At 40.9% G+C, this 25,580-nt stretch overlaps 1 protein-coding gene across 20 annotated transcripts; it reads left to right on the forward strand.

The window, feature by feature from the left end:
• On the forward strand, positions 5,284 to 25,123 carry LOC8076898 (ankyrin repeat-containing protein At5g02620). Of its 20 annotated transcripts, none has more exons than XM_021460679.1 (28): positions 5,284 to 5,685; positions 5,770 to 5,846; positions 6,270 to 6,943; positions 7,028 to 7,104; positions 7,527 to 8,200; positions 8,285 to 8,361; positions 8,776 to 9,457; positions 9,542 to 9,618; positions 10,032 to 10,713; positions 10,798 to 10,874; positions 11,289 to 11,970; positions 12,055 to 12,131; positions 12,545 to 13,207; positions 13,292 to 13,368; positions 13,783 to 14,445; positions 14,530 to 14,606; positions 15,022 to 15,703; positions 15,788 to 15,864; positions 16,279 to 16,959; positions 17,044 to 17,120; positions 17,535 to 18,197; positions 18,282 to 18,358; positions 18,774 to 19,244; positions 20,483 to 20,693; positions 20,778 to 20,854; positions 21,271 to 21,864; positions 23,326 to 23,861; positions 24,004 to 25,102. In XM_021460679.1, exons 24-28 carry the CDS (start codon positions 20,605 to 20,607, stop codon positions 24,601 to 24,603), a joined length of 1,896 nt encoding a protein of 631 aa, XP_021316354.1. In that variant the 5' UTR covers positions 5,284 to 5,685; positions 5,770 to 5,846; positions 6,270 to 6,943; positions 7,028 to 7,104; positions 7,527 to 8,200; positions 8,285 to 8,361; positions 8,776 to 9,457; positions 9,542 to 9,618; positions 10,032 to 10,713; positions 10,798 to 10,874; positions 11,289 to 11,970; positions 12,055 to 12,131; positions 12,545 to 13,207; positions 13,292 to 13,368; positions 13,783 to 14,445; positions 14,530 to 14,606; positions 15,022 to 15,703; positions 15,788 to 15,864; positions 16,279 to 16,959; positions 17,044 to 17,120; positions 17,535 to 18,197; positions 18,282 to 18,358; positions 18,774 to 19,244; positions 20,483 to 20,604; the 3' UTR covers positions 24,604 to 25,102. The 20 variants fall into 20 exon arrangements, with proteins under 20 accessions (XP_021316354.1, XP_021316344.1, XP_021316353.1 ...); XM_021460669.1 differs by having other exon boundaries at positions 5,285 to 5,685; positions 6,262 to 6,943; XM_021460678.1 differs by lacking the exon at positions 5,284 to 5,685 and having other exon boundaries at positions 5,697 to 5,846; positions 6,262 to 6,943; positions 18,782 to 19,244.

Here is a 25,580-nt window from a genome sequence, read left to right on the forward strand (position 1 = left end):
TTTGGAAAAGTTTGAACCACTCAATTTTGAATTTTGAAAGAATTCATAGACACGCATCGGTTTTCGGAACCCTAGATGTTCTCGAATGGAAAAGTCATGAATACCAATATTGTTCCACTCATCAAAATCTACATTTAATATATAGACCATTTTTGCATTTGACAAAGTGTTGGGAAGGTGTAGTTGAAAATCCACAATTGACACATATAGTTTCATATAGTTTATGTGAGATTCAAGAATTGGTGGGTATTGTGAACTTAAACTTTCTCAAATGGAAAAATTGTCTATATAAAAAGATTAGATCTTGATGATATCTAACAACTTGGTATTCAAAATTTTTTCATTTTAAGTAATTTAGTTTGTCATTTGACCAAGTTTGACTATTTTTGCATTTGACAAACAATTGACACATCTCTTATAATAGCAAACTTAAATGTCATTTCATTATTTGAAATGATATAAAATAAGAAAAACTAATATAAACATCTTAAGTTACAATTGTCACATACACATACTCTATTGCAATCTATTTATTAGGCGGGCACAATAGTGATCTTCTTTTTGATGTATGTTCCTTGGTCATGATCTTGGCGTAACCATGGAGTGTCCTCAGCATTTATTAGTATGCTCGGATCTTTGGTCACATTGAAAGCCGAGATTCGGTCATCCCTTTCATAATCTTTTGAAATATCTGACTTGTCCTCAATTCCCACAGTGTTTCTTTTCCTTGAGAGAACTATATAGCGTTTTGGCTCATTTGTTGATTTGTTGTCATTTTTCCCTCTCTTCTGTTTTGTAGACATGTCTTTCACAAATAACACCTGATTCACATCAGCAGCAAGGACGAATGGTTCATCTTTGTAACCAACATTGTTGAGGTCCACTGTTGTCATTCCATAGTCTTTGTCAACTGTCACCCCACCTCCGGTAACCTTCACACATTGGCACCGGAACAAAGGGATTTTAAAAATTAGGTGCATAGTCTAGTTCCCAAATCTCCTCTATATGGCCATAATATGTTTGTCTGTTTCCATTCGGGTCTATGGCGTCTACGCGAACTCCACTATTTTGGTTCGTGCTTCTTTTATCTTGGCCTAGGGTGTAAAATGTATTTCCATTTATCTCGTATCCTTTGTACGTGAGGATGTGCCATGATGGTTGCCTAGCCAACAAATACAGTTGCTCATCAATCTGGTCATTACCCTGACATTCTTTTCGTAACCAATCACTAAAAGTGTCTATGTGCTGATGCATAAACCAAGCTTCATTCTTCTCTGGGATTTGGGATCGTAGGAAGTCCTTGTGTTTCGTGACATACGGCTCCACCACGGATGAGTTTTGACGAACTGTGTAGTGTGTTTTATTGAAAGAATCGTCCCCCGTACCGATGTATGTTTTCTTTCCTAGTGTTCCCTTTCCACTCAGTCTCCCCTCATGTCGCGATTCAGGAACACCAATTGGGTCAAGTTTAGGAATGAATTCAACACAGAACTCAATGACCTCCTCTGTCCCATAGCCCTCTGCGATGCTTCCTTCTGGCCGAGCACGTTGGTGAACATATTTCTTCAGAACTCCCATAAACCTCTCGAAGGGAAACATATTATGTAGGAACACAGGACCCAGAATATTGATCTCCTTGACCAGATGAACTAGGAGGTGTGTCATGATATCAAAGAAGGATGGACGGAACACTAACTCAAAGCTGACAAGACATTGAACCACATCATTCTGTAGAGCAGCTAGTTCTAGTGGATTGGTTGCCTTTTGAGAAATTGCATTGAGGAATGCACATAGCTTTACGGTGGCCAGACGTACATATGGAGGTAGAATTCCTCTTAATGCAACTAGAAGCAATTGCGTCATAAGCACATGGCAGTCATGCGACTTTAAGTTCAGAAATTTCTTCTCAAGCACATTAATTATACCTTTTATATTAGAGGAGAATCCAGATAGGACCTTGATGCTGCTTAAGCATTCAAACATGATTTCTTTCTCTTCATTGCTAAGAGTGTAGCTAGCAGGTCTTAAATATTGGCGTCCATCATCTGTCTTCTCTGGATGCAGGTTGTCTCGTTCTTCCATGCGTTGCAAGTCTTGTCGTGCTTCAAGTGAATCCTTAGGCTTACCATATACACCCATGAATCCTAGAAGGTTCACACAAAGATTCTTTGTTAGGTGCATGACGTCGATCGCATTCCGGACCTCTAGGACTTGCCAATATGGTAGCTCCCAAAATATTGACTTCTTCTTCCACATGGGTGCATGACCCGCTGCATCTTTTGGAACTGGTTGGCTGCCTTGTCCCTTACCAAAAACTACTTTCACATCCTTAACCATGTCAAATACATCTTCTCCAGTTCGGTTGCGAGGCTTGCATCGGTGGTCTGCCTTACCTTTAAAATGCTTTCCTTTCTTTCTAACTGGGTGATTCATAGAAAGAAATCGACGATACCCAAGGTACACGACCTTTCTGCATTTTTTCATATATATACTATCAAGGTCATCAAAACAGTGTGTGCATGCATTATATTCCTTGTTTGTCTGCCCTGAAAGATTACTTAGAGCAGGCCAATCATTGATTGTCAAAACAAGAGTGCTCGCAGGTCGAAGTGTTCCTGTTTGTACTCATCCCACACACGACCACATGTTTCACTCCATAAAAGAAGAAGTTCTTCAATTAATGGCCTTAGATAGACATCAATGTCATTGTCCGGTTGCTTCGGGCCTTGGATGAGCACCGGCATCATAATGAACTTTCGCTCCATGCATAACCATGGAGGAAGGTTGTAGATACATAGTGTAACAGGCAAAGTGCTATGACTACTGCTCTGCTCACCAAATGGATTTATCCCGTCCGTACTTAAAGCGAACCTTAAGTTTCTTGCATCTTTTGCAAACTCTGGAAATTCCCTGTCTATTGCTCTCCACTGGGATCCATCAGCAGGGTGTCTCAACATGTTGTCTACTTTACGGTCTTCTTTATGCCACCGCAACAATTTTGCATGGTCCTTATTTCTAAAAAGACGTTTCAGACATGGTATTATAGGAGCATACCACATAACCTTTGCAGGGATTTTTTTTCTGGGACGTTCTTCCCCCTCAACATCGCTAGGGTCATCTCGCCTGATCTTATACCGTGATGCTTTACATACGGGGCATTCATCTAAATTCTCGTAGTCCTTACCACGGTATAGGATGCAGTCGTTAGGACATACATATATCTTCTTGATTTCTAATCCCAAAGGACAGACGATTTGTTTTGCTTCGTACGTAGTAGTGGGCAGTTCATTAGGCTTCGGCAACATCTTTTTTTGGATCTTCAGTAATTGCCCAAATGCCTTATCGGATACACCATTTTGTGCCTTCCATTTTAACAACTCCAGTGTTGTATCCAGTTTTTTTTGCCCATCCTGGGCAGATGGTTATAGTAATTTCTTGTGATCTTCTAACATGTGGTCAAACTTTGTCTTCTCTTTTTCACTTTCGCAATCTTTCTGTGCATCACGAATGACATCACCAAGAGCATCATCTTCAACAGGTACGCCTTCTGCACCTGCCTCATCTTCAGCTTCTCCCATTGCTGTATCACCGAAGTCACCGTATTGAGCAATAATGTCGTCAGGCTCCAACAGTTCTTCTTCACCTTCTTCCATCATTATCCCGTTTTCTCCATGCTTGGTCCAACAAATATAGTTTGGCATAAAACCCGACTTCAACAAATGTGAGAATATTCCTTTAAATTCTGACACAAGGCACATGGGCAACATATGAATCCATCCCGCTTGTTTTCCTCGACCACTCTTAAGAAGTAATGCACACCATCAATGAATTCTTTGGAGCGGCGATCGGCATTGTACATCCAATGACGTGTCATTGTCTGCATTGCAACGTAAAGTATTATAAGTTTATAATTTTTTTATATAGAAATTAAAGTAACAAATAACCTAAAATTCTCTATTTCTAGTTTTTTCTAAACCAGCAAAATTAAAAAGACATAAAAGTTCTCTATTTTCTAACTAAACATGAAATGTGGCATGCATACTAGTTATAATTAACTAATTAACCATGTCATAAAGTGCAAATTAAAGAAATATAAGTTTCTAATTTTTAATAGAGAAATTAAAGTAACAAAAAACCTAAAATTCTCTATTTCTAATTTTTCTAAACAAGCAAAATTAAAAAAGCACAAAAGTTCTCTATGTTTCTAACTAATCATGAAATGTGGTATGCATAGTAGTTATAATTAACTAATTAACCTTGTCATAAATTGCAAATTAAAGTATTATAAGTTTCTAATTTTTAATAGAGAAATTAAAGTAACAAAAAACCTAAAATTCTCTATTTCTAATTTCTCTAAACAAGCAAAATTAAAAAACACAAAAATTCTCTATTTTCCTAAATAATCATGAAATGTGGTATGCATACTAGTTATAATTAACTAATTAAATCGGTCAAAAATTGCAAATTAAAGTATTTTATGTTTTTAATTTTTTTCTAAACTAATTAAAATAAAAAAATATATTATCACTATTTCTCTAAAAAAACGCGTCGCTATTGAGAAGACGATGAAGCTAATAATCTCTTAAAAAACCATAAAATAAAAAACAACATACATAACACTAGGAAATGACATATGCCGCTGCTAAATGTTGAGAAGATGAAGCTAGTGACCTCTTAACAAGTCGATGACGGTGTAGAAATGATGAAATGAATCAATAGCCGGAGATGAGAGCAAGAACAAGCAACTCCAAATGAAGAACACAACAAAAGAGTAAAGATCAATGGGCTCGGCCAGGGGAATAAGAGTTCAAATATGGGGAAGGACATTTAGTCCCGGTTCCATTTAAAAACCGGGTCTATATTCCAATACTAGTCCCGGCCGGTGAGACGGACCGGGACAACAGCTTTTAATCCCGGTTGGTGGTACCAACCGGGACTAAAGGCTAGGCTTTTGTCCCGGTTCGTGAGACCAACCGGGCGGGACTAAAGGTCTCTTTTGCCGATCTCTGACACCATAGCCGTTGGGCAGGGACTTTTAGTCCCGGTTGGTCTCACCAACCGGGACTAAATATGTTTTTGTCCCGGACGCTGATTGGGCCGAGATTATTGTTCATTTTGGGCAAGTGACCAAAGACCTTTTCTGTAGTGACACAATAATAACTCCAATAAACAACAGCATGACTACAAGCAATGAAACACTAGGAACATGAACAAATAAGATTCAAATGAATCAAAATAGAGCACCAATAGATATATAGAAAAATAGCACTCGTTTTATATTTTTCAGATTTAATATAAACTAGTTACAAATTTTTTAGAGATTAAAGTAGATTTTATTAGTTTTAGAAAACCGAAAGACAACAAAATGTCCGGTTACAATAGCTAAGGGTGTTTGTCTGGTTTGAAAGTTCAGGATTAAAAACAGGACTCACATGCATGCATGTTGGAGGCTGTAAAATGAAGCTTACTCTCAAATATCTACCACTACGTACAGCAGAAGAAGTTCGAATCCACAAATGGTTCTTCTGTGTTGGAAGAGAAGGACGAATATGCCAAACTTGAGAATAGACAACACGGCAGGGATATACTACGAGAAATGCATCATTCAGGCACACCACACACAAAACTGAGGAATGCAGCGTTGCTTATGGCACCATCTGTTCTTTGCTTGTCGGAGTCACTGAGGTACCTTTCTCTAGTGTTCTTGATTCTATAAAAAGGCTTCACCAAGGGACACTTGTTTATTGGCTGCGTTGATCGATCTAACAGCTGCTGTTGTTCCTCCATATACATGCCTGCCTCCATTGATCCATGTCCAGCTGCTAACTGCCAAATTATGGAAGCAGGTATTAAAATCTCTTTGTTTGTTATACATCCCACAAACAGGTATTAAAATCTCCTCGTATGACCATCCTTTTTCTCTTAATGAAACACGGGCCTATATGTGCCTGATCGAGAAAAAAAAAACGAGCTAATCCTCTATAAGCATATAATTTCATAGTATGAGGAACATTAATAGGTGCAGTGGTGCATATATTATTAACTAGTGAGCATTGTGGTGCGTGTTTCCCTGTGTAATGGGTTGGGTGAGATATTGTATATATTTTCGTGTGCATATTAGTATATATCTGCACAAACGGACAGCTGATTCAATTCCGTTCCTGTTTCGTTATTACTGACAAATATTGAGCAGACAGTTCAATACTTTTCTGGAACATCAATTATACTGATTTTCGATCCACAATTTATTTATATATCTAGGGAAAAAGACAGCAACTATGATGGACAGCCGCCTCCTTGATGCCGCCGTATCTGGTGACACGACAATGATGAAACACTTGGCCCTTCATGACCCAGCCGTGCTGCTGGGAACAACTCCACGGGGCAACACCTGCCTCCACATCTCCGCCATGCATGGCCATGCTGGATTCTGCATGGATGCCATGGCCCTGAACCGGTCCCTCCTCTCCGCTGTCAACAATGACGAGGAGACTCCACTTGTTGCAACCGTGACGAGGAGACTGTACTCGTTTTATATTTTTCAGATTTGATATAAACTAGTTACAAATTTTTTAGAGATTAAACTAGATTTTATTAGTTTTAGAAAACCGAAAGACAACAAAATGTCCGGTTACAATAGCTAAGGGTGTTTGTCTGGTTTGAAAGTTTAGGATTAAAAACAGGACTCACATGCATGCATGTTGGAGGCTGTAAAATGAAGCTTACTCTCAAATATCTACCACTACGTACAGCAGAAGAAGTTCGAATCCACAAATGGTTCTTCTGTGTTGGAAGAGAAGGACGAATATGCCAAACTTGAGAATAGACAACACGGCAGGGATATACTACGAGAAATGCATCATTCAGGCACACCACACACAAAACTGAGGAATGCAGCGTTGCTTATGGCACCATCTGTTCTTTGCTTGTCGGAGTCACTGAGGTACCTTTCTCTAGTGTTCTTGATTCTATAAAAAGGCTTCACCAAGGGACACTTGTTTATTGGCTGCGTTGATCGATCTAACAGCTGCTGTTGTTCCTCCATATACATGCCTGCCTCCATTGATCCATGTCCAGCTGCTAACTGCCAAATTATGGAAGCAGGTATTAAAATCTCTTTGTTTGTTATACATCCCACAAACAGGTATTAAAATCTCCTCGTATGACCATCCTTTTTCTCTTAATGAAACACGGGCCTATATGTGCCTGATCGAGAAAAAAAAACGAGCTAATCCTCTATAAGCATATAATTTCATAGTATGAGGAACATTAATAGGTGCAGTGGTGCATATATTATTAACTAGTGAGCATTGTGGTGCGTGTTTCCCTGTGTAATGGGTTGGGTGAGATATTGTATATATTTTCGTGTGCATATTAGTATATATCTGCACAAACGGACAGCTGATTCAATTCCGTTCCTGTTTCGTTATTACTGACAAATATTGAGCAGACAGTTCAATACTTTTCTGGAACATCAATTATACTGATTTTCGATCCACAATTTATTTATATATCTGGGGAAAAAGACAGCAACTATGATGGACAGCCGCCTCCTTGATGCCGCCGTATCTGGTGACACGACAATGATGAAACACTTGGCCCTTCATGACCCAGCCGTGCTGCTGGGAACAACTCCACGGGGCAACACCTGCCTCCACATCTCCGCCATGCATGGCCATGCTGGATTCTGCATGGATGCCATGGCCCTGAACCGGTCCCTCCTCTCCGCTGTCAACAATGACGAGGAGACTCCACTTGTTGCAACAGTGACGAGGAGACTGTACTCGTTTTATATTTTTCAGATTTGATATAAACTAGTTACAAATTTTTTAGAGATTAAACTAGATTTTATTAGTTTTAGAAAACCGAAAGACAACAAAATGTCCGGTTACAATAGCTAAGGGTGTTTGTCTGGTTTGAAAGTTCAGGATTAAAAACAGGACTCACATGCATGCATGTTGGAGGCTGTAAAATGAAGCTTACTCTCAAATATCTACCACTACGCACAGCAGAAGAAGTTCGAATCCACAAATGGTTCTTCTGTGTTGGAAGAGAAGGACGAATATGCCAAACTTGAGAATAGACAACACGGCAGGGATATACTACGAGAAATGCATCATTCAGGCACACCACACACAAAACTGAGGAATGCAGCGTTGCTTATGGCACCATCTGTTCTTTGCTTGTCGGAGTCACTGAGGTACCTTTCTCTAGTGTTCTTGATTCTATAAAAAGGCTTCACCAAGGGACACTTGTTTATTGGCTGCGTTGATCGATCTAACAGCTGCTGTTGTTCCTCCATATACATGCCTGCCTCCATTGATCCATGTCCAGCTGCTAACTGCCAAATTATGGAAGCAGGTATTAAAATCTCTTTGTTTGTTATACATCCCACAAACAGGTATTAAAATCTCCTCGTATGACCATCCTTTTTCTCTTAATGAAACACGGGCCTATATGTGCCTGATCGAGAAAAAAAAACGAGCTAATCCTCTATAAGCATATAATTTCATAGTATGAGGAACATTAATAGGTGCAGTGGTGCATATATTATTAACTAGTGAGCATTGTGGTGCGTGTTTCCCTGTGTAATGGGTTGGGTGAGATATTGTATATATTTTCGTGTGCATATTAGTATATATATGCACAAACGGACAGCTGATTCAATTCCGTTCCTGTTTCGTTATTACTGACAAATATTGAGCAGACAGTTCAATACTTTTCTGGAACATCAATTATACTGATTTTCGATCCACAATTTATTTATATATCTAGGGAAAAAGACAGCAACTATGATGGACAGCCGCCTCCTTGATGCCGCCGTATCTGGTGACACGACAATGATGAAACACTTGGCCCTTCATGACCCAGCCGTGCTGCTGGGAACAACTCCACGGGGCAACACCTGCCTCCACATCTCCGCCATGCATGGCCATGCTGGATTCTGCATGGATGCCATGGCCCTGAACCGGTCCCTCCTCTCCGCTGTCAACAATGACGAGGAGACTCCACTTGTTGCAACAGTGACGAGGAGACTGTACTCGTTTTATATTTTTCAGATTTGATATAAACTAGTTACAAATTTTTTAGAGATTAAACTAGATTTTATTAGTTTTAGAAAACCGAAAGACAACAAAATGTCCGGTTACAATAGCTAAGGGTGTTTGTCTGGTTTGAAAGTTCAGGATTAAAAACAGGACTCACATGCATGCATGTTGGAGGCTGTAAAATGAAGCTTACTCTCAAATATCTACCACTACGTACAGCAGAAGAAGTTCGAATCCACAAATGGTTCTTCTGTGTTGGAAGAGAAGGACGAATATGCCAAACTTGAGAATAGACAACACGGCAGGGATATACTACGAGAAATGCATCATTCAGGCACACCACACACAAAACTGAGGAATGCAGCGTTGCTTATGGCACCATCTGTTCTTTGCTTGTCGGAGTCACTGAGGTACCTTTCTCTAGTGTTCTTGATTCTATAAAAAGGCTTCACCAAGGGACACTTGTTTATTGGCTGCGTTGATCGATCTAACAGCTGCTGTTGTTCCTCCATATACATGCCTGCCTCCATTGATCCATGTCCAGCTGCTAACTGCCAAATTATGGAAGCAGGTATTAAAATCTCTTTGTTTGTTATACATCCCACAAACAGGTATTAAAATCTCCTCGTATGACCATCCTTTTTCTCTTAATGAAACACGGGCCTATATGTGCCTGATCGAGAAAAAAAACGAGCTAATCCTCTATAAGCATATAATTTCATAGTATGAGGAACATTAATAGGTGCAGTGGTGCATATATTATTAACTAGTGAGCATTGTGGTGCATGTTTCCCTGTGTAATGGGTTGGGTGAGATATTGTATATATTTTCGTGTGCATATTAGTATATATCTGCACAAACGGACAGCTGATTCAATTCCGTTCCTGTTTCGTTATTACTGACAAATATTGAGCAGACAGTTCAATACTTTTCTGGAACATCAATTATACTGATTTTCGATCCACAATTTATTTATATATCTAGGGAAAAAGACAGCAACTATGATGGACAGCCGCCTCCTTGATGCCGCCGTATCTGGTGACACGACAATGATGAAACACTTGGCCCTTCATGACCCAGCCGTGCTGCTGGGAACAACTCCACGGGGCAACACCTGCCTCCACATCTCCGCCATGCATGGCCATGCTGGATTCTGCATGGATGCCATGGCCCTGAACCGGTCCCTCCTCTCCGCTGTCAACAATGACGAGGAGACTCCACTTGTTGCAACAGTGACGAGGAGACTGTACTCGTTTTATATTTTTCAGATTTGATATAAACTAGTTACAAATTTTTTAGAGATTAAACTAGATTTTATTAGTTTTAGAAAACCGAAAGACAACAAAATGTCCGGTTACAATAGCTAAGGGTGTTTGTCTGGTTTGAAAGTTCAGGATTAAAAACAGGACTCACATGCATGCATGTTGGAGGCTGTAAAATGAAGCTTACTCTCAAATATCTACCACTACGTACAGCAGAAGAAGTTCGAATCCACAAATGGTTCTTCTGTGTTGGAAGAGAAGGACGAATATGCCAAACTTGAGAATAGACAACACGGCAGGGATATACTACGAGAAATGCATCATTCAGGCACACCACACACAAAACTGAGGAATGCAGCGTTGCTTATGGCACCATCTGTTCTTTGCTTGTCGGAGTCACTGAGGTACCTTTCTCTAGTGTTCTTGATTCTATAAAAAGGCTTCACCAAGGGACACTTGTTTATTGGCTGCGTTGATCGATCTAACAGCTGCTGTTGTTCCTCCATATACATGCCTGCCTCCATTGATCCATGTCCAGCTGCTAACTGCCAAATTATGGAAGCAGGTATTAAAATCTCTTTGTTTGTTATACATCCCACAAACAGGTATTAAAATCTCCTCGTATGACCATCCTTTTTCTCTTAATGAAACACGGGCCTATATGTGCCTGATCGAGAAAAAAAAACGAGCTAATCCTCTATAAGCATATAATTTCATAGTATGAGGAACATTAATAGGTGCAGTGGTGCATATATTATTAACTAGTGAGCATTGTGGTGCGTGTTTCCCTGTGTAATGGGTTGGGTGAGATATTGTATATATTTTCGTGTGCATATTAGTATATATATGCACAAACGGACAGCTGATTCAATTCCGTTCCTGTTTCGTTATTACTGACAAATATTGAGCAGACAGTTCAATACTTTTCTGGAACATCAATTATACTGATTTTCGATCCACAATTTATTTATATATCTAGGGAAAAAGACAGCAACTATGATGGACAGCCGCCTCCTTGATGCCGCCGTATCTGGTGACACGACAATGATGAAACACTTGGCCCTTCATGACCCAGCCGTGCTGCTGGGAACAACTCCACGGGGCAACACCTGCCTCCACATCTCCGCCATGCATGGCCATGCTGGATTCTGCATGGATGCCATGGCCCTGAACCGGTCCCTCCTCTCCGCTGTCAACAATGACGAGGAGACTCCACTTGTTGCAACAGTGACGAGGAGACTGTACTCGTTTTATATTTTTCAGATTTGATATAAACTAGTTACAAATTTTTTAGAGATTAAACTAGATTTTATTAGTTTTAGAAAACCGAAAGACAACAAAATGTCCGGTTACAATAGCTAAGGGTGTTTGTCTGGTTTGAAAGTTCAGGATTAAAAACAGGACTCACATGCATGCATGTTGGAGGCTGTAAAATGAAGCTTACTCTCAAATATCTACCACTACGTACAGCAGAAGAAGTTCGAATCCACAAATGGTTCTTCTGTGTTGGAAGAGAAGGACGAATATGCCAAACTTGAGAATAGACAACACGGCAGGGATATACTACGAGAAATGCATCATTCAGGCACACCACACACAAAACTGAGGAATGCAGCGTTGCTTATGGCACCATCTGTTCTTTGCTTGTCGGAGTCACTGAGGTACCTTTCTCTAGTGTTCTTGATTCTATAAAAAGGCTTCACCAAGGGACACTTGTTTATTGGCTGCGTTGATCGATCTAACAGCTGCTGTTGTTCCTCCATATACATGCCTGCCTCCATTGATCCATGTCCAGCTGCTAACTGCCAAATTATGGAAGCAGGTATTAAAATCTCTTTGTTTGTTATACATCCCACAACAGGTATTAAAATCTCCTCGTATGACCATCCTTTTTCTCTTAATGAAACACGGGCCTATATGTGCCTGATCGAGAAAAAAAAACGAGCTAATCCTCTATAAGCATATAATTTCATAGTATGAGGAACATTAATAGGTGCAGTGGTGCATATATTATTAACTAGTGAGCATTGTGGTGCGTGTTTCCCTGTGTAATGGGTTGGGTGAGATATTGTATATATTTTCGTGTGCATATTAGTATATATCTGCACAAACGGACAGCTGATTCAATTCCGTTCCTGTTTCGTTATTACTGACAAATATTGAGCAGACAGTTCAATACTTTTCTGGAACATCAATTATACTGATTTTCGATCCACAATTTATTTATATATCTAGGGAAAAAGACAGCAACTATGATGGACAGCCGCCTCCTTGATGCCGCCGTATCTGGTGACACGACAATGATGAAACACTTGGCCCTTCATGACCCAGCCGTGCTGCTGGGAACAACTCCACGGGGCAACACCTGCCTCCACATCTCCGCCATGCATGGCCATGCTGGATTCTGCATGGATGCCATGGCCCTGAACCGGTCCCTCCTCTCCGCTGTCAACAATGACGAGGAGACTCCACTTGTTGCAACAGTGACGAGGAGACTGTACTCGTTTTATATTTTTCAGATTTAATATAAACTAGTTACAAATTTTTTAGAGATTAAAGTAGATTTTATTAGTTTTAGAAAACCGAAAGACAACAAAATGTCCGGTTACAATAGCTAAGGGTGTTTGTCTGGTTTGAAAGTTCAGGATTAAAAACAGGACTCACATGCATGCATGTTGGAGGCTCAAATATCTACCACTACGTACAGCAGAAGAAGTTCGAATCCACAAATGGTTCTTCTGTGTTGGAAGAGAAGGACGAATATGCCAAACTTGAGAATAGACAACACGGCAGGGATATACTACGAGAAATGCATCATTCAGGCACACCACACACAAAACTGAGGAATGCAGCGTTGCTTATGGCACCATCTGTTCTTTGCTTGTCGGAGTCACTGAGGTACCTTTCTCTAGTGTTCTTGATTCTATAAAAAGGCTTCACCAAGGGACACTTGTTTATTGGCTGCGTTGATCGATCTAACAGCTGCTGTTGTTCCTCCATATACATGCCTGCCTCCATTGATCCATGTCCAGCTGCTAACTGCCAAATTATGGAAGCAGGTATTAAAATCTCTTTGTTTGTTATACATCCCACAAACAGGTATTAAAATCTCCTCGTATGACCATCCTTTTTCTCTTAATGAAACACGGGCCTATATGTGCCTGATCGAGAAAAAAAAACGAGCTAATCCTCTATAAGCATATAATTTCATAGTATGAGGAACATTAATAGGTGCAGTGGTGCATATATTATTAACTAGTGAGCATTGTGGTGCGTGTTTCCCTGTGTAATGGGTTGGGTGAGATATTGTATATATTTTCGTGTGCATATTAGTATATATCTGCACAAACGGACAGCTGATTCAATTCCGTTCCTGTTTCGTTATTACTGACAAATATTGAGCAGACAGTTCAATACTTTTCTGGAACATCAATTATACTGATTTTCGATCCACAATTTATTTATATATCTAGGGAAAAAGACAGCAACTATGATGGACAGCCGCCTCCTTGATGCCGCCGTATCTGGTGACACGACAATGATGAAACACTTGGCCCTTCATGACCCAGCCGTGCTGCTGGGAACAACTCCACGGGGCAACACCTGCCTCCACATCTCCGCCATGCATGGCCATGCTGGATTCTGCATGGATGCCATGGCCCTGAACCGGTCCCTCCTCTCCGCTGTCAACAATGACGAGGAGACTCCACTTGTTGCAACAGTGACGAGGAGACTGTACTCGTTTTATATTTTTCAGATTTGATATAAACTAGTTACAAATTTTTTAGAGATTAAACTAGATTTTATTAGTTTTAGAAAACCGAAAGACAACAAAATGTCCGGTTACAATAGCTAAGGGTGTTTGTCTGGTTTGAAAGTTCAGGATTAAAAACAGGACTCACATGCATGCATGTTGGAGGCTCAAATATCTACCACTACGTACAGCAGAAGAAGTTCGAATCCACAAATGGTTCTTCTGTGTTGGAAGAGAAGGACGAATATGCCAAACTTGAGAATAGACAACACGGCAGGGATATACTACGAGAAATGCATCATTCAGGCACACCACACACAAAACTGAGGAATGCAGCGTTGCTTATGGCACCATCTGTTCTTTGCTTGTCGGAGTCACTGAGGTACCTTTCTCTAGTGTTCTTGATTCTATAAAAAGGCTTCACCAAGGGACACTTGTTTATTGGCTGCGTTGATCGATCTAACAGCTGCTGTTGTTCCTCCATATACATGCCTGCCTCCATTGATCCATGTCCAGCTGCTAACTGCCAAATTATGGAAGCAGGTATTAAAATCTCTTTGTTTGTTATACATCCCACAAACAGGTATTAAAATCTCCTCGTATGACCATCCTTTTTCTCTTAATGAAACACGGGCCTATATGTGCCTGATCGAGAAAAAAAAAACGAGCTAATCCTCTATAAGCATATAATTTCATAGTATGAGGAACATTAATAGGTGCAGTGGTGCATATATTATTAACTAGTGAGCATTGTGGTGCGTGTTTCCCTGTGTAATGGGTTGGGTGAGATATTGTATATATTTTCGTGTGCATATTAGTATATATCTGCACAAACGGACAGCTGATTCAATTCCGTTCCTGTTTCGTTATTACTGACAAATATTGAGCAGACAGTTCAATACTTTTCTGGAACATCAATTATACTGATTTTCGATCCACAATTTATTTATATATCTAGGGAAAAAGACAGCAACTATGATGGACAGCCGCCTCCTTGATGCCGCCGTATCTGGTGACACGACAATGATGAAACACTTGGCCCTTCATGACCCAGCCGTGCTGCTGGGAACAACTCCACGGGGCAACACCTGCCTCCACATCTCCGCCATGCATGGCCATGCTGGATTCTGCATGGATGCCATGGCCCTGAACCGGTCCCTCCTCTCCGCTGTCAACAATGACGAGGAGACTCCACTTGTTGCAACAGTGACGAGGAGACTGTACTCGTTTTATATTTTTCAGATTTGATATAAACTAGTTACAAATTTTTTAGAGATTAAACTAGATTTTATTAGTTTTAGAAAACCGAAAGACAACAAAATGTCCGGTTACAATAGCTAAGGGTGTTTGTCTGGTTTGAAAGTTCAGGATTAAAAACAGGACTCACATGCATGCATGTTGGAGGCTGTAAAATGAAGCTTACTCTCAAATATCTACCACTACGTACAGCAGAAGAAGTTCGAATCCACAAATGGTTCTTCTGTGTTGGAAGAGAAGGACGAATATGCCAAACTTGAGAATAGACAACACGGCAGGGATATACTACGAGAAATGCATCATTCAGGCACACCACACACAAAACTGAGGAATGCAGCGTTGCTTATGGCACCATCTGTTCTTTGCTTGTCGGAGTCACTGAGGTACCTTTCTCTAGTGTTCTTGATTCTATAAAAAGGCTTCACCAAGGGACACTTGTTTATTGGCTGCGTTGATCGATCTAACAGCTGCTGTTGTTCCTCCATATACATGCCTGCCTCCATTGATCCATGTCCAGCTGCTAACTGCCAAATTATGGAAGCAGGTATTAAAATCTCTTTGTTTGTTATACATCCCACAAACAGGTATTAAAATCTCCTCGTATGACCATCCTTTTTCTCTTAATGAAACACGGGCCTATATGTGCCTGATCGAGAAAAAAAAACGAGCTAATCCTCTATAAGCATATAATTTCATAGTATGAGGAACATTAATAGGTGCAGTGGTGCATATATTATTAACTAGTGAGCATTGTGGTGCGTGTTTCCCTGTGTAATGGGTTGGGTGAGATATTGTATATATTTTCGTGTGCATATTAGTATATATCTGTACAAACGGACAGCTGATTCAATTCCGTTCCTGTTTCGTTATTACTGACAAATATTGAGCAGACAGTTCAATACTTTTCTGGAACATCAATTATACTGATTTTCGATCCACAATTTATTTATATATCTAGGGAAAAAGACAGCAACTATGATGGACAGCCGCCTCCTTGATGCCGCCGTATCTGGTGACACGACAATGATGAAACACTTGGCCCTTCATGACCCAGCCGTGCTGCTGGGAACAACTCCACGGGGCAACACCTGCCTCCACATCTCCGCCATGCATGGCCATGCTGGATTCTGCATGGATGCCATGGCCCTGAACCGGTCCCTCCTCTCCGCTGTCAACAATGACGAGGAGACTCCACTTGTTGCAACAGTGACGAGGAGACTGTACTCGTTTTATATTTTTCAGATTTGATATAAACTAGTTACAAATTTTTTAGAGATTAAACTAGATTTTATTAGTTTTAGAAAACCGAAAGACAACAAAATGTCCGGTTACAATAGCTAAGGGTGTTTGTCTGGTTTGAAAGTTTAGGATTAAAAACAGGACTCACATGCATGCATGTTGGAGGCTGTAAAATGAAGCTTACTCTCAAATATCTACCACTACGTACAGCAGAAGAAGTTCGAATCCACAAATGGTTCTTCTGTGTTGGAAGAGAAGGACGAATATGCCAAACTTGAGAATAGACAACACGGCAGGGATATACTACGAGAAATGCATCATTCAGGCACACCACACACAAACTGAGGAATGCAGCGTTGCTTATGGCACCATCTGTTCTTTGCTTGTCGGAGTCACTGAGGTACCTTTCTCTAGTGTTCTTGATTCTATAAAAAGGCTTCACCAAGGGACACTTGTTTATTGGCTGCGTTGATCGATCTAACAGCTGCTGTTGTTCCTCCATATACATGCCTGCCTCCATTGATCCATGTCCAGCTGCTAACTGCCAAATTATGGAAGCAGGTATTAAAATCTCTTTGTTTGTTATACATCCCACAAACAGGTATTAAAATCTCCTCGTATGACCATCCTTTTTCTCTTAATGAAACACGGGCCTATATGTGCCTGATCGAGAAAAAAAAACGAGCTAATCCTCTATAAGCATATAATTTCATAGTATGAGGAACATTAATAGGTGCAGTGGTGCATATATTATTAACTAGTGAGCATTGTGGTGCGTGTTTCCCTGTGTAATGGGTTGGGTGAGATATTGTATATATTTTCGTGTGCATATTAGTATATATCTGCACAAACGGACAGCTGATTCAATTCCGTTCCTGTTTCGTTATTACTGACAAATATTGAGCAGACAGTTCAATACTTTTCTGGAACATCAATTATACTGATTTTCGATCCACAATTTATTTATATATCTAGGGAAAAAGACAGCAACTATGATGGACAGCCGCCTCCTTGATGCCGCCGTATCTGGTGACACGACAATGATGAAACACTTGGCCCTTCATGACCCAGCCGTGCTGCTGGGAACAACTCCACGGGGCAACACCTGCCTCCACATCTCCGCCATGCATGGCCATGCTGGATTCTGCATGGATGCCATGGCCCTGAACCGGTCCCTCCTCTCCGCTGTCAACAATGACGAGGAGACTCCACTTGTTGCAACAGTGACGAGGAGACTGTACTCGTTTTATATTTTTCAGATTTAATATAAACTAGTTACAAATTTTTTAGAGATTAAAGTAGATTTTATTAGTTTTAGAAAACCGAAAGACAACAAAATGTCCGGTTACAATAGCTAAGGGTGTTTGTCTGGTTTGAAAGTTCAGGATTAAAAACAGGACTCACATGCATGCATGTTGGAGGCTCAAATATCTACCACTACGTACAGCAGAAGAAGTTCGAATCCACAAATGGTTCTTCTGTGTTGGAAGAGAAGGACGAATATGCCAAACTTGAGAATAGACAACACGGCAGGGATATACTACGAGAAATGCATCATTCAGGCACACCACACACAAAACTGAGGAATGCAGCGTTGCTTATGGCACCATCTGTTCTTTGCTTGTCGGAGTCACTGAGGTACCTTTCTCTAGTGTTCTTGATTCTATAAAAAGGCTTCACCAAGGGACACTTGTTTATTGGCTGCGTTGATCGATCTAACAGCTGCTGTTGTTCCTCCATATACATGCCTGCCTCCATTGATCCATGTCCAGCTGCTAACTGCCAAATTATGGAAGCAGGTATTAAAATCTCTTTGTTTGTTATACATCCCACAAACAGGTATTAAAATCTCCTCGTATGACCATCCTTTTTCTCTTAATGAAACACGGGCCTATATGTGCCTGATCGAGAAAAAAAAAACGAGCTAATCCTCTATAAGCATATAATTTCATAGTATGAGGAACATTAATAGGTGCAGTGGTGCATATATTATTAACTAGTGAGCATTGTGGTGCGTGTTTCCCTGTGTAATGGGTTGGGTGAGATATTGTATATATTTTCGTGTGCATATTAGTATATATCTGCACAAACGGACAGCTGATTCAATTCCGTTCCTGTTTCGTTATTACTGACAAATATTGAGCAGACAGTTCAATACTTTTCTGGAACATCAATTATACTGATTTTCGATCCACAATTTATTTATATATCTAGGGAAAAAGACAGCAACTATGATGGACAGCCGCCTCCTTGATGCCGCCGTATCTGGTGACACGACAATGATGAAACACTTGGCCCTTCATGACCCAGCCGTGCTGCTGGGAACAACTCCACGGGGCAACACCTGCCTCCACATCTCCGCCATGCATGGCCATGCTGGATTCTGCATGGATGCCATGGCCCTGAACCGGTCCCTCCTCTCCGCTGTCAACAATGACGAGGAGACTCCACTTGTTGCAACAGTGACGAGGAGACTGTACTCGTTTTATATTTTTCAGATTTAATATAAACTAGTTACAAATTTTTTAGAGATTAAAGTAGATTTTATTAGTTTTAGAAAACCGAAAGACAACAAAATGTCCGGTTACAATAGCTAAGGGTGTTTGTCTGGTTTGAAAGTTCAGGATTAAAAACAGGACTCACATGCATGCATGTTGGAGGCTGTAAAATGAAGCTTACTCTCAAATATCTAAAACTACGTACAGCAGATGAAGTTCGAATCCACAAATGGTTCTTCTGTGTTGGAAGAGAAGGACGAATATGCCAAACTTGAGAATAGACAACACGGCAGGGATATACTACGAGAAATGCATCATTCAGGCACACCACACACAAAACTGAGGAATGCAGCGTTGCTTATGGCACCATCTGTTCTTTGCTTGTCGGAGTCACTGAGGTACCTTTCTCTAGTGTTCTTGATTCTATAAAAAGGCTTCACCAAGGGACACTTGTTTATTGGCTGCGTTGATCGATCTAACAGCTGCTGTTGTTCCTCCATATACATGCCTGCCTCCATTGATCCATGTCCAGCTGCTAACTGCCAAATTATGGAAGCAGGTATTAAAATCTCTTTGTTTGTTATACATCCCACAAACAGGTATTAAAATCTCCTCGTATGACCATCCTTTTTCTCTTAATGAAACACGGGCCTATATGTGCCTGATCGAGAAAAAAAAACGAGCTAATCCTCTATAAGCATATAATTTCATAGTATGAGGAACATTAATAGGTGCAGTGGTGCATATATTATTAACTAGTGAGCATTGTGGTGCGTGTTTCCCTGTGTAATGGGTTGGGTGAGATATTGTATATATTTTCGTGTGCATATTAGTATATATCTGCACAAACGGACAGCTGATTCAATTCCGTTCCTGTTTCGTTATTACTGACAAATATTGAGCAGACAGTTCAATACTTTTCTGGAACATCAATTATACTGATTTTCGATCCACAATTTATTTATATATCTAGGGAAAAAGACAGCAACTATGATGGACAGCCGCCTCCTTGATGCCGCCGTATCTGGTGACACGACAATGATGAAACACTTGGCCCTTCATGACCCAGCCGTGCTGCTGGGAACAACTCCACGGGGCAACACCTGCCTCCACATCTCCGCCATGCATGGCCATGCTGGATTCTGCATGGATGCCATGGCCCTGAACCGGTCCCTCCTCTCCGCTGTCAACAATGACGAGGAGACTCCACTTGTTGCAACAGTGACGAGGAGACTGTACTCGTTTTATATTTTTCAGATTTAATATAAACTAGTTACAAATTTTTTAGAGATTAAACTAGATTTTATTAGTTTTAGAAAACCGAAAGACAACAAAATGTCCGGTTACAATAGCTAAGGGTGTTTGTCTGGTTTGAAAGTTCAGGATTAAAAACAGGACTCACATGCATGCATGTTGGAGGCTCAAATATCTACCACTACGTACAGCAGAAGAAGTTCGAATCCACAAATGGTTCTTCTGTGTTGGAAGAGAAGGACGAATATGCCAAACTTGAGAATAGACAACACGGCAGGGATATACTACGAGAAATGCATCATTCAGGCACACCACATACAAAACTGAGGAATGCAGCGTTGCTTATGGCACCATCTGTTCTTTGCTTGTCGGAGTCACTGAGGTACCTTTCTCTAGTGTTCTTGATTCTATAAAAAGGCTTCACCAAGGGACACTTGTTTATTGGCTGCGTTGATCGATCTAACAGCTGCTGTTGTTCCTCCATATACATGCCTGCCTCCATTGATCCATGTCCAGCTGCTAACTGCCAAATTATGGAAGCAGGTATTAAAATCTCTTTGTTTGTTATACATCCCACAAACAGGTATTAAAATCTCCTCGTATGACCATCCTTTTTCTCTTAATGAAACACGGGCCTATATGTGCCTGATCGAGAAAAAAAACAACGAGCTAATCCTCTATAAGCATATAATTTCATAGTATGAGGAACATTAATAGATGCAGTGGTGCATATATTATTAACTAGTGAGCATTGTGGTGCGTGTTTCCCTGTGTAATGGGTTGGGTGAGATATTGTATATATTTTCGTGTGCATATTAGTATATATCTGCACAAACGGACAGCTGATTCAATTCCGTTCCTGTTTCGTTATTACTGACAAATATTGAGCAGACAGTTCAATACTTGTCTGGAACATCAATTATACTGATTTTCGATCCACAATTTATTTATATATCTAGGGAAAAAGACAGCAACTATGATGGACAGCCGCCTCCTTGATGCCGCCGTATCTGGTGACACGACAATGATGAAACACTTGGCCCTTCATGACCCAGCCGTGCTGCTGGGAACAACTCCACGGGGCAACACCTGCCTCCACATCTCCGCCATGCATGGCCATGCTGGATTCTGCATGGATGCCATGGCCCTGAACCGGTCCCTCCTCTCCGCTGTCAACAATGACGGGGAGACTCCACTTGTCGCAGCAGTGAGAGGTGGACGGACCAGTACTACAAGTTTAGCTCCATCTTTTCTCAGGTGCTACCGTGATCTCCATCTGAGCGAGGCAATCTTGAAGCAAGACAAGCAAGGGAACAATGCACTGCACCACGCAATACGAAGCGGCCACAGGGAACTTGCGCTGGAGCTGATCGCAGCCGAGCCCGCTTTGTCCAAAGCTGTGAACAAATATGATGAGTCACCCATGTACATCGCGGTGATGAGAAATTACAAGGATGTATCCGAGAAACTGTTGGAGATTCCTGATTCTGCTCATCTGGGCGGAACCAATGGTCACAATGCTCTTCATGCTGCCGTGAGAAATGGCACTGCAGGTGAGACCTGTCAGGTACTATATATGTATACCGTTTTCCTTCTTCTCTTTTCTAGAAACTAAAATCTATGCAAGAGGCGACATTCTATCATTCTTTTGGTTTTGGTCCATGCCATATATATGAGTGAGCCAAGCCAAAAATTTCATGGGAATGCCAAAACAGGGCAAGAAAAAAAGTTGTTTCGATTTTGTGTCTATGCCAATCTATGAGAGAGAAGATTGTCTTTTTTACTATGTTTCCTGCTATCAACATTGTTAAAACTGCTTCCAACAAAATATGTCAAATACGAATCTAATTTTGGGACAAATGAATTACCAGATGGAATATTATGATTTAAGGGGTATTATGATGCAAACCATTTGAAAATTAGATACATGATTTAAGAGGTATTTTGATTTAAACTATAGTGGACCAAGAAATCTAGGTCAAGGTGCAGCCAATTCCATTATTGCCACCTCACCTAACTTCATCGTTGTGTTGAATGATTGATCTTAGACATAACCAGATCTTAGGGCATTGTTTGGCAGCACTCCAGTGCACGTGATTCGCAGGAGGAGCCAGTTTATGGCTCCCTAGCTCTGGCTGCCAAAATGGCTCCGGCTACACATACACATCGGACTATCGGAGGCCAGAAGGGCTCGTTCGCACGTGCTTGTTTGGTTCGGCTTTGTCTGCTCTAGTGTCAGGGTCGCACATGGACCCGGTACAGGAGCCGCACCAAATGGGGCCTTCCATAACCTAAACATGATCACTCACATAACTTAGTTTAGAAACTAACCCCTGAATACTAACCAGAGCCGATAGATGCCAGCTATACTTCTTCTACTTGCAATAGTGTTGACGTAGAGTACTCAGTTTTTATCAAATTGCAGCTTGATTGTCTAGATTGTGGATAACATGGAGTAGATTTGCAGCAGCAGTACCCAGACATGGCATTCTTAGCCCTTCGACGGATCGATCTATTATGGTTTATTTGACGGTAAAATTGACGTAGGGAACGTGTGTAGGGCACCACCTCTTTATTATATGTGATGTGGGCATCATAGTATATTTAAGATTGCCACCAATAACGATAAAATGGTTATTTAACAAAATATGTGATATTTGTTGGACCTAACACGCATTATGTGCCAAAGTAATAGTATGTGTTAGCTTGAAATGGCATCCCAACCATTTTCACAGCCGACAAAGTCAAACGGGACGGAGCAAAATGCATTCATGATAACCCGTGCAATGTCCTCATTCTGTTTAATGTAGCTGGGCATGGCAAATATAAGTTAACCGGCGCATGGACCAATGTAGATGGGTGCAAATTATTTTCGGACTAGTCAATTAGATATGGCTTGGGCCGAAAACAGATACGTCCTGCCGAAAGCAAACATGCCCTTTAATTTATTACCAACCCATCACACATGTGGTCATTCGATGGATGTTGGCTGTCTTTGCTTTCATGATTTGCAGCTATCGCTAAAAAGATTGTGGAGACACGTCCTGCGCTCGCACTAACAGAAGACAAGATTAGAAAAGCCACTCCACTGCACCAGGCTGTACTTTGGGACAAGGTTGACGTGCTAAGAGTAATATTGGAACATGATCGGTCTTTAGGGTATGTGGTCTCCTCGAAGGGTACCCCTCTTCTGGTTTCTGCTGCATATAGAGGCAATGTTGGTGTAGCCCGAGAGCTTCTTAAACATTGTCCAGATGCGCCCTTCGCTAAGACAAATGGCTGGACATGTCTGCACCAAGCTGTGTGGAATGGACAGCTGGAGTTCGTAGATTTTGTCCTGGGTTTGCCACAATTTGGTAGATTCCTTATTAACATGCGCGATCAGGACGGCGATACTGCTCTGCACCTCGCAGTCCAAAAGTCCAATCCCAAGATGGTCGCTGCTTTACTGCTTCACCGAGACATAGACGTCAGAGTGCTTAATGACAATGGAAACGAAGCAATATGGAAATTGTGGAATGTCACCAAAGATTCCAAGACATTAAACTGGGTATGATCTATGTTTTCTTAAATTAGTACTACTTTAATTGCTCCAGAATAAATCAGTACGCATTGATCCATCTTCTTTACCTGAAACATCTGATTTAGACTATAATCTTTACCAAGCTCCTTCTGCATCTTTATGTGGGCAGAATGAAATTTCCATGCTTATGTTGAAAGCTGATCCTCAAGCCGCAACAGATATTTATAATCTCCGCAGGGAAGCCCATGATAAAGTGACAGAAACAACAAGGAATGATATCAAGTCACTGACTCAAACATATACAGGCAACACTTCCTTGGTGGCGATTCTGATTGCCACCATTACATTTGCTGCTGCTTTCACTTTGCCCGGAGGATATAGCGCTGATCCTGGAAATGAGGGCCTTCCTATCATGGCAAGGAAGTTTGCGTTTAAGGCATTCTTGATCTCTGATACCTTGGCAATGTGCTCCTCACTTGTTGTAGCCTTCGTATGCATCATAGCCAGGTTGGAGGATCTTGAGTTCCTGCTTCACTACAGGTCTTTTACCAAAAAGCTTATGTGGTTTGCATACATGGCAACCACCACAGCATTTGCAACTGGTTTGTACACTGTCCTGGCTCCTCGTCTCCTCTGGCTCGCTGTTGCGATCTGTGTTCTAACGACTTCGCTACCCATTCTCACTAAGCTTCTTGGTGAATGGCCCATCTTGAGACTAAGATTACGCTTGGGTCGGACTTTCAAGTCGGACCTCCTTGATATGGTATAGCTTCATCACCTTCAGTTATTGGTTCCAGCTGCTTCCCTGTTTTTATGTTGGAAACATAAGGAAACAGCATATATGTTGCAATGTTTGCTGAACAGCACTATTGTTTGGGTGATTTGGAATCTCTGTAATAAAGCCAGGATTATGTAATTTGAACCCATAATATTTCAAGCCAGTGTAGATGAGTGATGGTATTTTATTTCCGAGTTGGACATCCTACAACTTTGCTACTTTGTTGATGAGAGATATGTCAGGGTTTGGTAACTGTTTGCAACAAAACTTATGTGGTTTTATATTTGAAGTCGTACAAGAAACAGAAGTGCTGGCCTTTCGAGGAAGAAATACACTTCAATCAAAAGGATGCATATCTCCATCTGCAGGGTTAAATATTTATCTGTTAGGGACGGACACGTGTTCCATAAACTTATTTAGGTACGAGGCTGTCTTAGAGTGAAATGAGAGGTCTGCAGCACCGTATGCGCCAATTATATACATGAGCCACAGGATGTAAATCATGTAATGTAATATATAAGTACCACATCGTGCATATAGAAAAACACCCTGCCTGGTGCCCACCAGCATGTCCAGACTTTCTCCAACTACAAAATAAAACCCTCACCTCTGAAAACCAGTCCAGACTGGTCTAACATTTGAATTCAGAAAGGAGTATGAAAATGATACAGAAATGCTAAGCGAAAGCACCACAATGCTGCAGATGCTTGACTGATGGGCCAACATTGTTTCACATTGCTACCACTATGGCTAAAATTTGGATGGCGATACAGCTGATCTATCTTCCAACACAAGGGGAAGACAATCCTGAGGATACACAGCAAGGCAAGGATGTACAAATGTAAACACCACATATTGATTGACCTTACAGTAGAATGACAAATCCTAGTGCCTGCCTGTTAAAAGATTGAGAAATGATTCTAATCAACCTGATTATTCCAAGTTAAAGCAACTCCTATCATATTTGG

The sequence above is a fragment of the Sorghum bicolor genome, chromosome 5 (assembly GCF_000003195.3).
Source record: "Sorghum bicolor cultivar BTx623 chromosome 5, Sorghum_bicolor_NCBIv3, whole genome shotgun sequence".
Lineage (NCBI taxonomy): Eukaryota > Viridiplantae > Streptophyta > Magnoliopsida > Poales > Poaceae > Sorghum > Sorghum bicolor.

Bases quoted from the DNA above. Each gene is read 5' to 3' on its own strand.
- LOC8076898 (XM_021460666.1), top strand. From the start codon at position 20,464: ATGCATGTTGGAGGCTCAAATATCTACCACTACGTACAGCAGAAGAAG. The intron at 20,694-20,777 runs GTACCTTTCTCT...TCGATCTAACAG, and splicing joins TGCTTGTCGGAGTCACTGAG to CTGCTGTTGTTCCTCCATAT. The intron at 21,865-23,325 runs GTGAGACCTGTC...CATGATTTGCAG, and splicing joins CGTGAGAAATGGCACTGCAG to CTATCGCTAAAAAGATTGTG.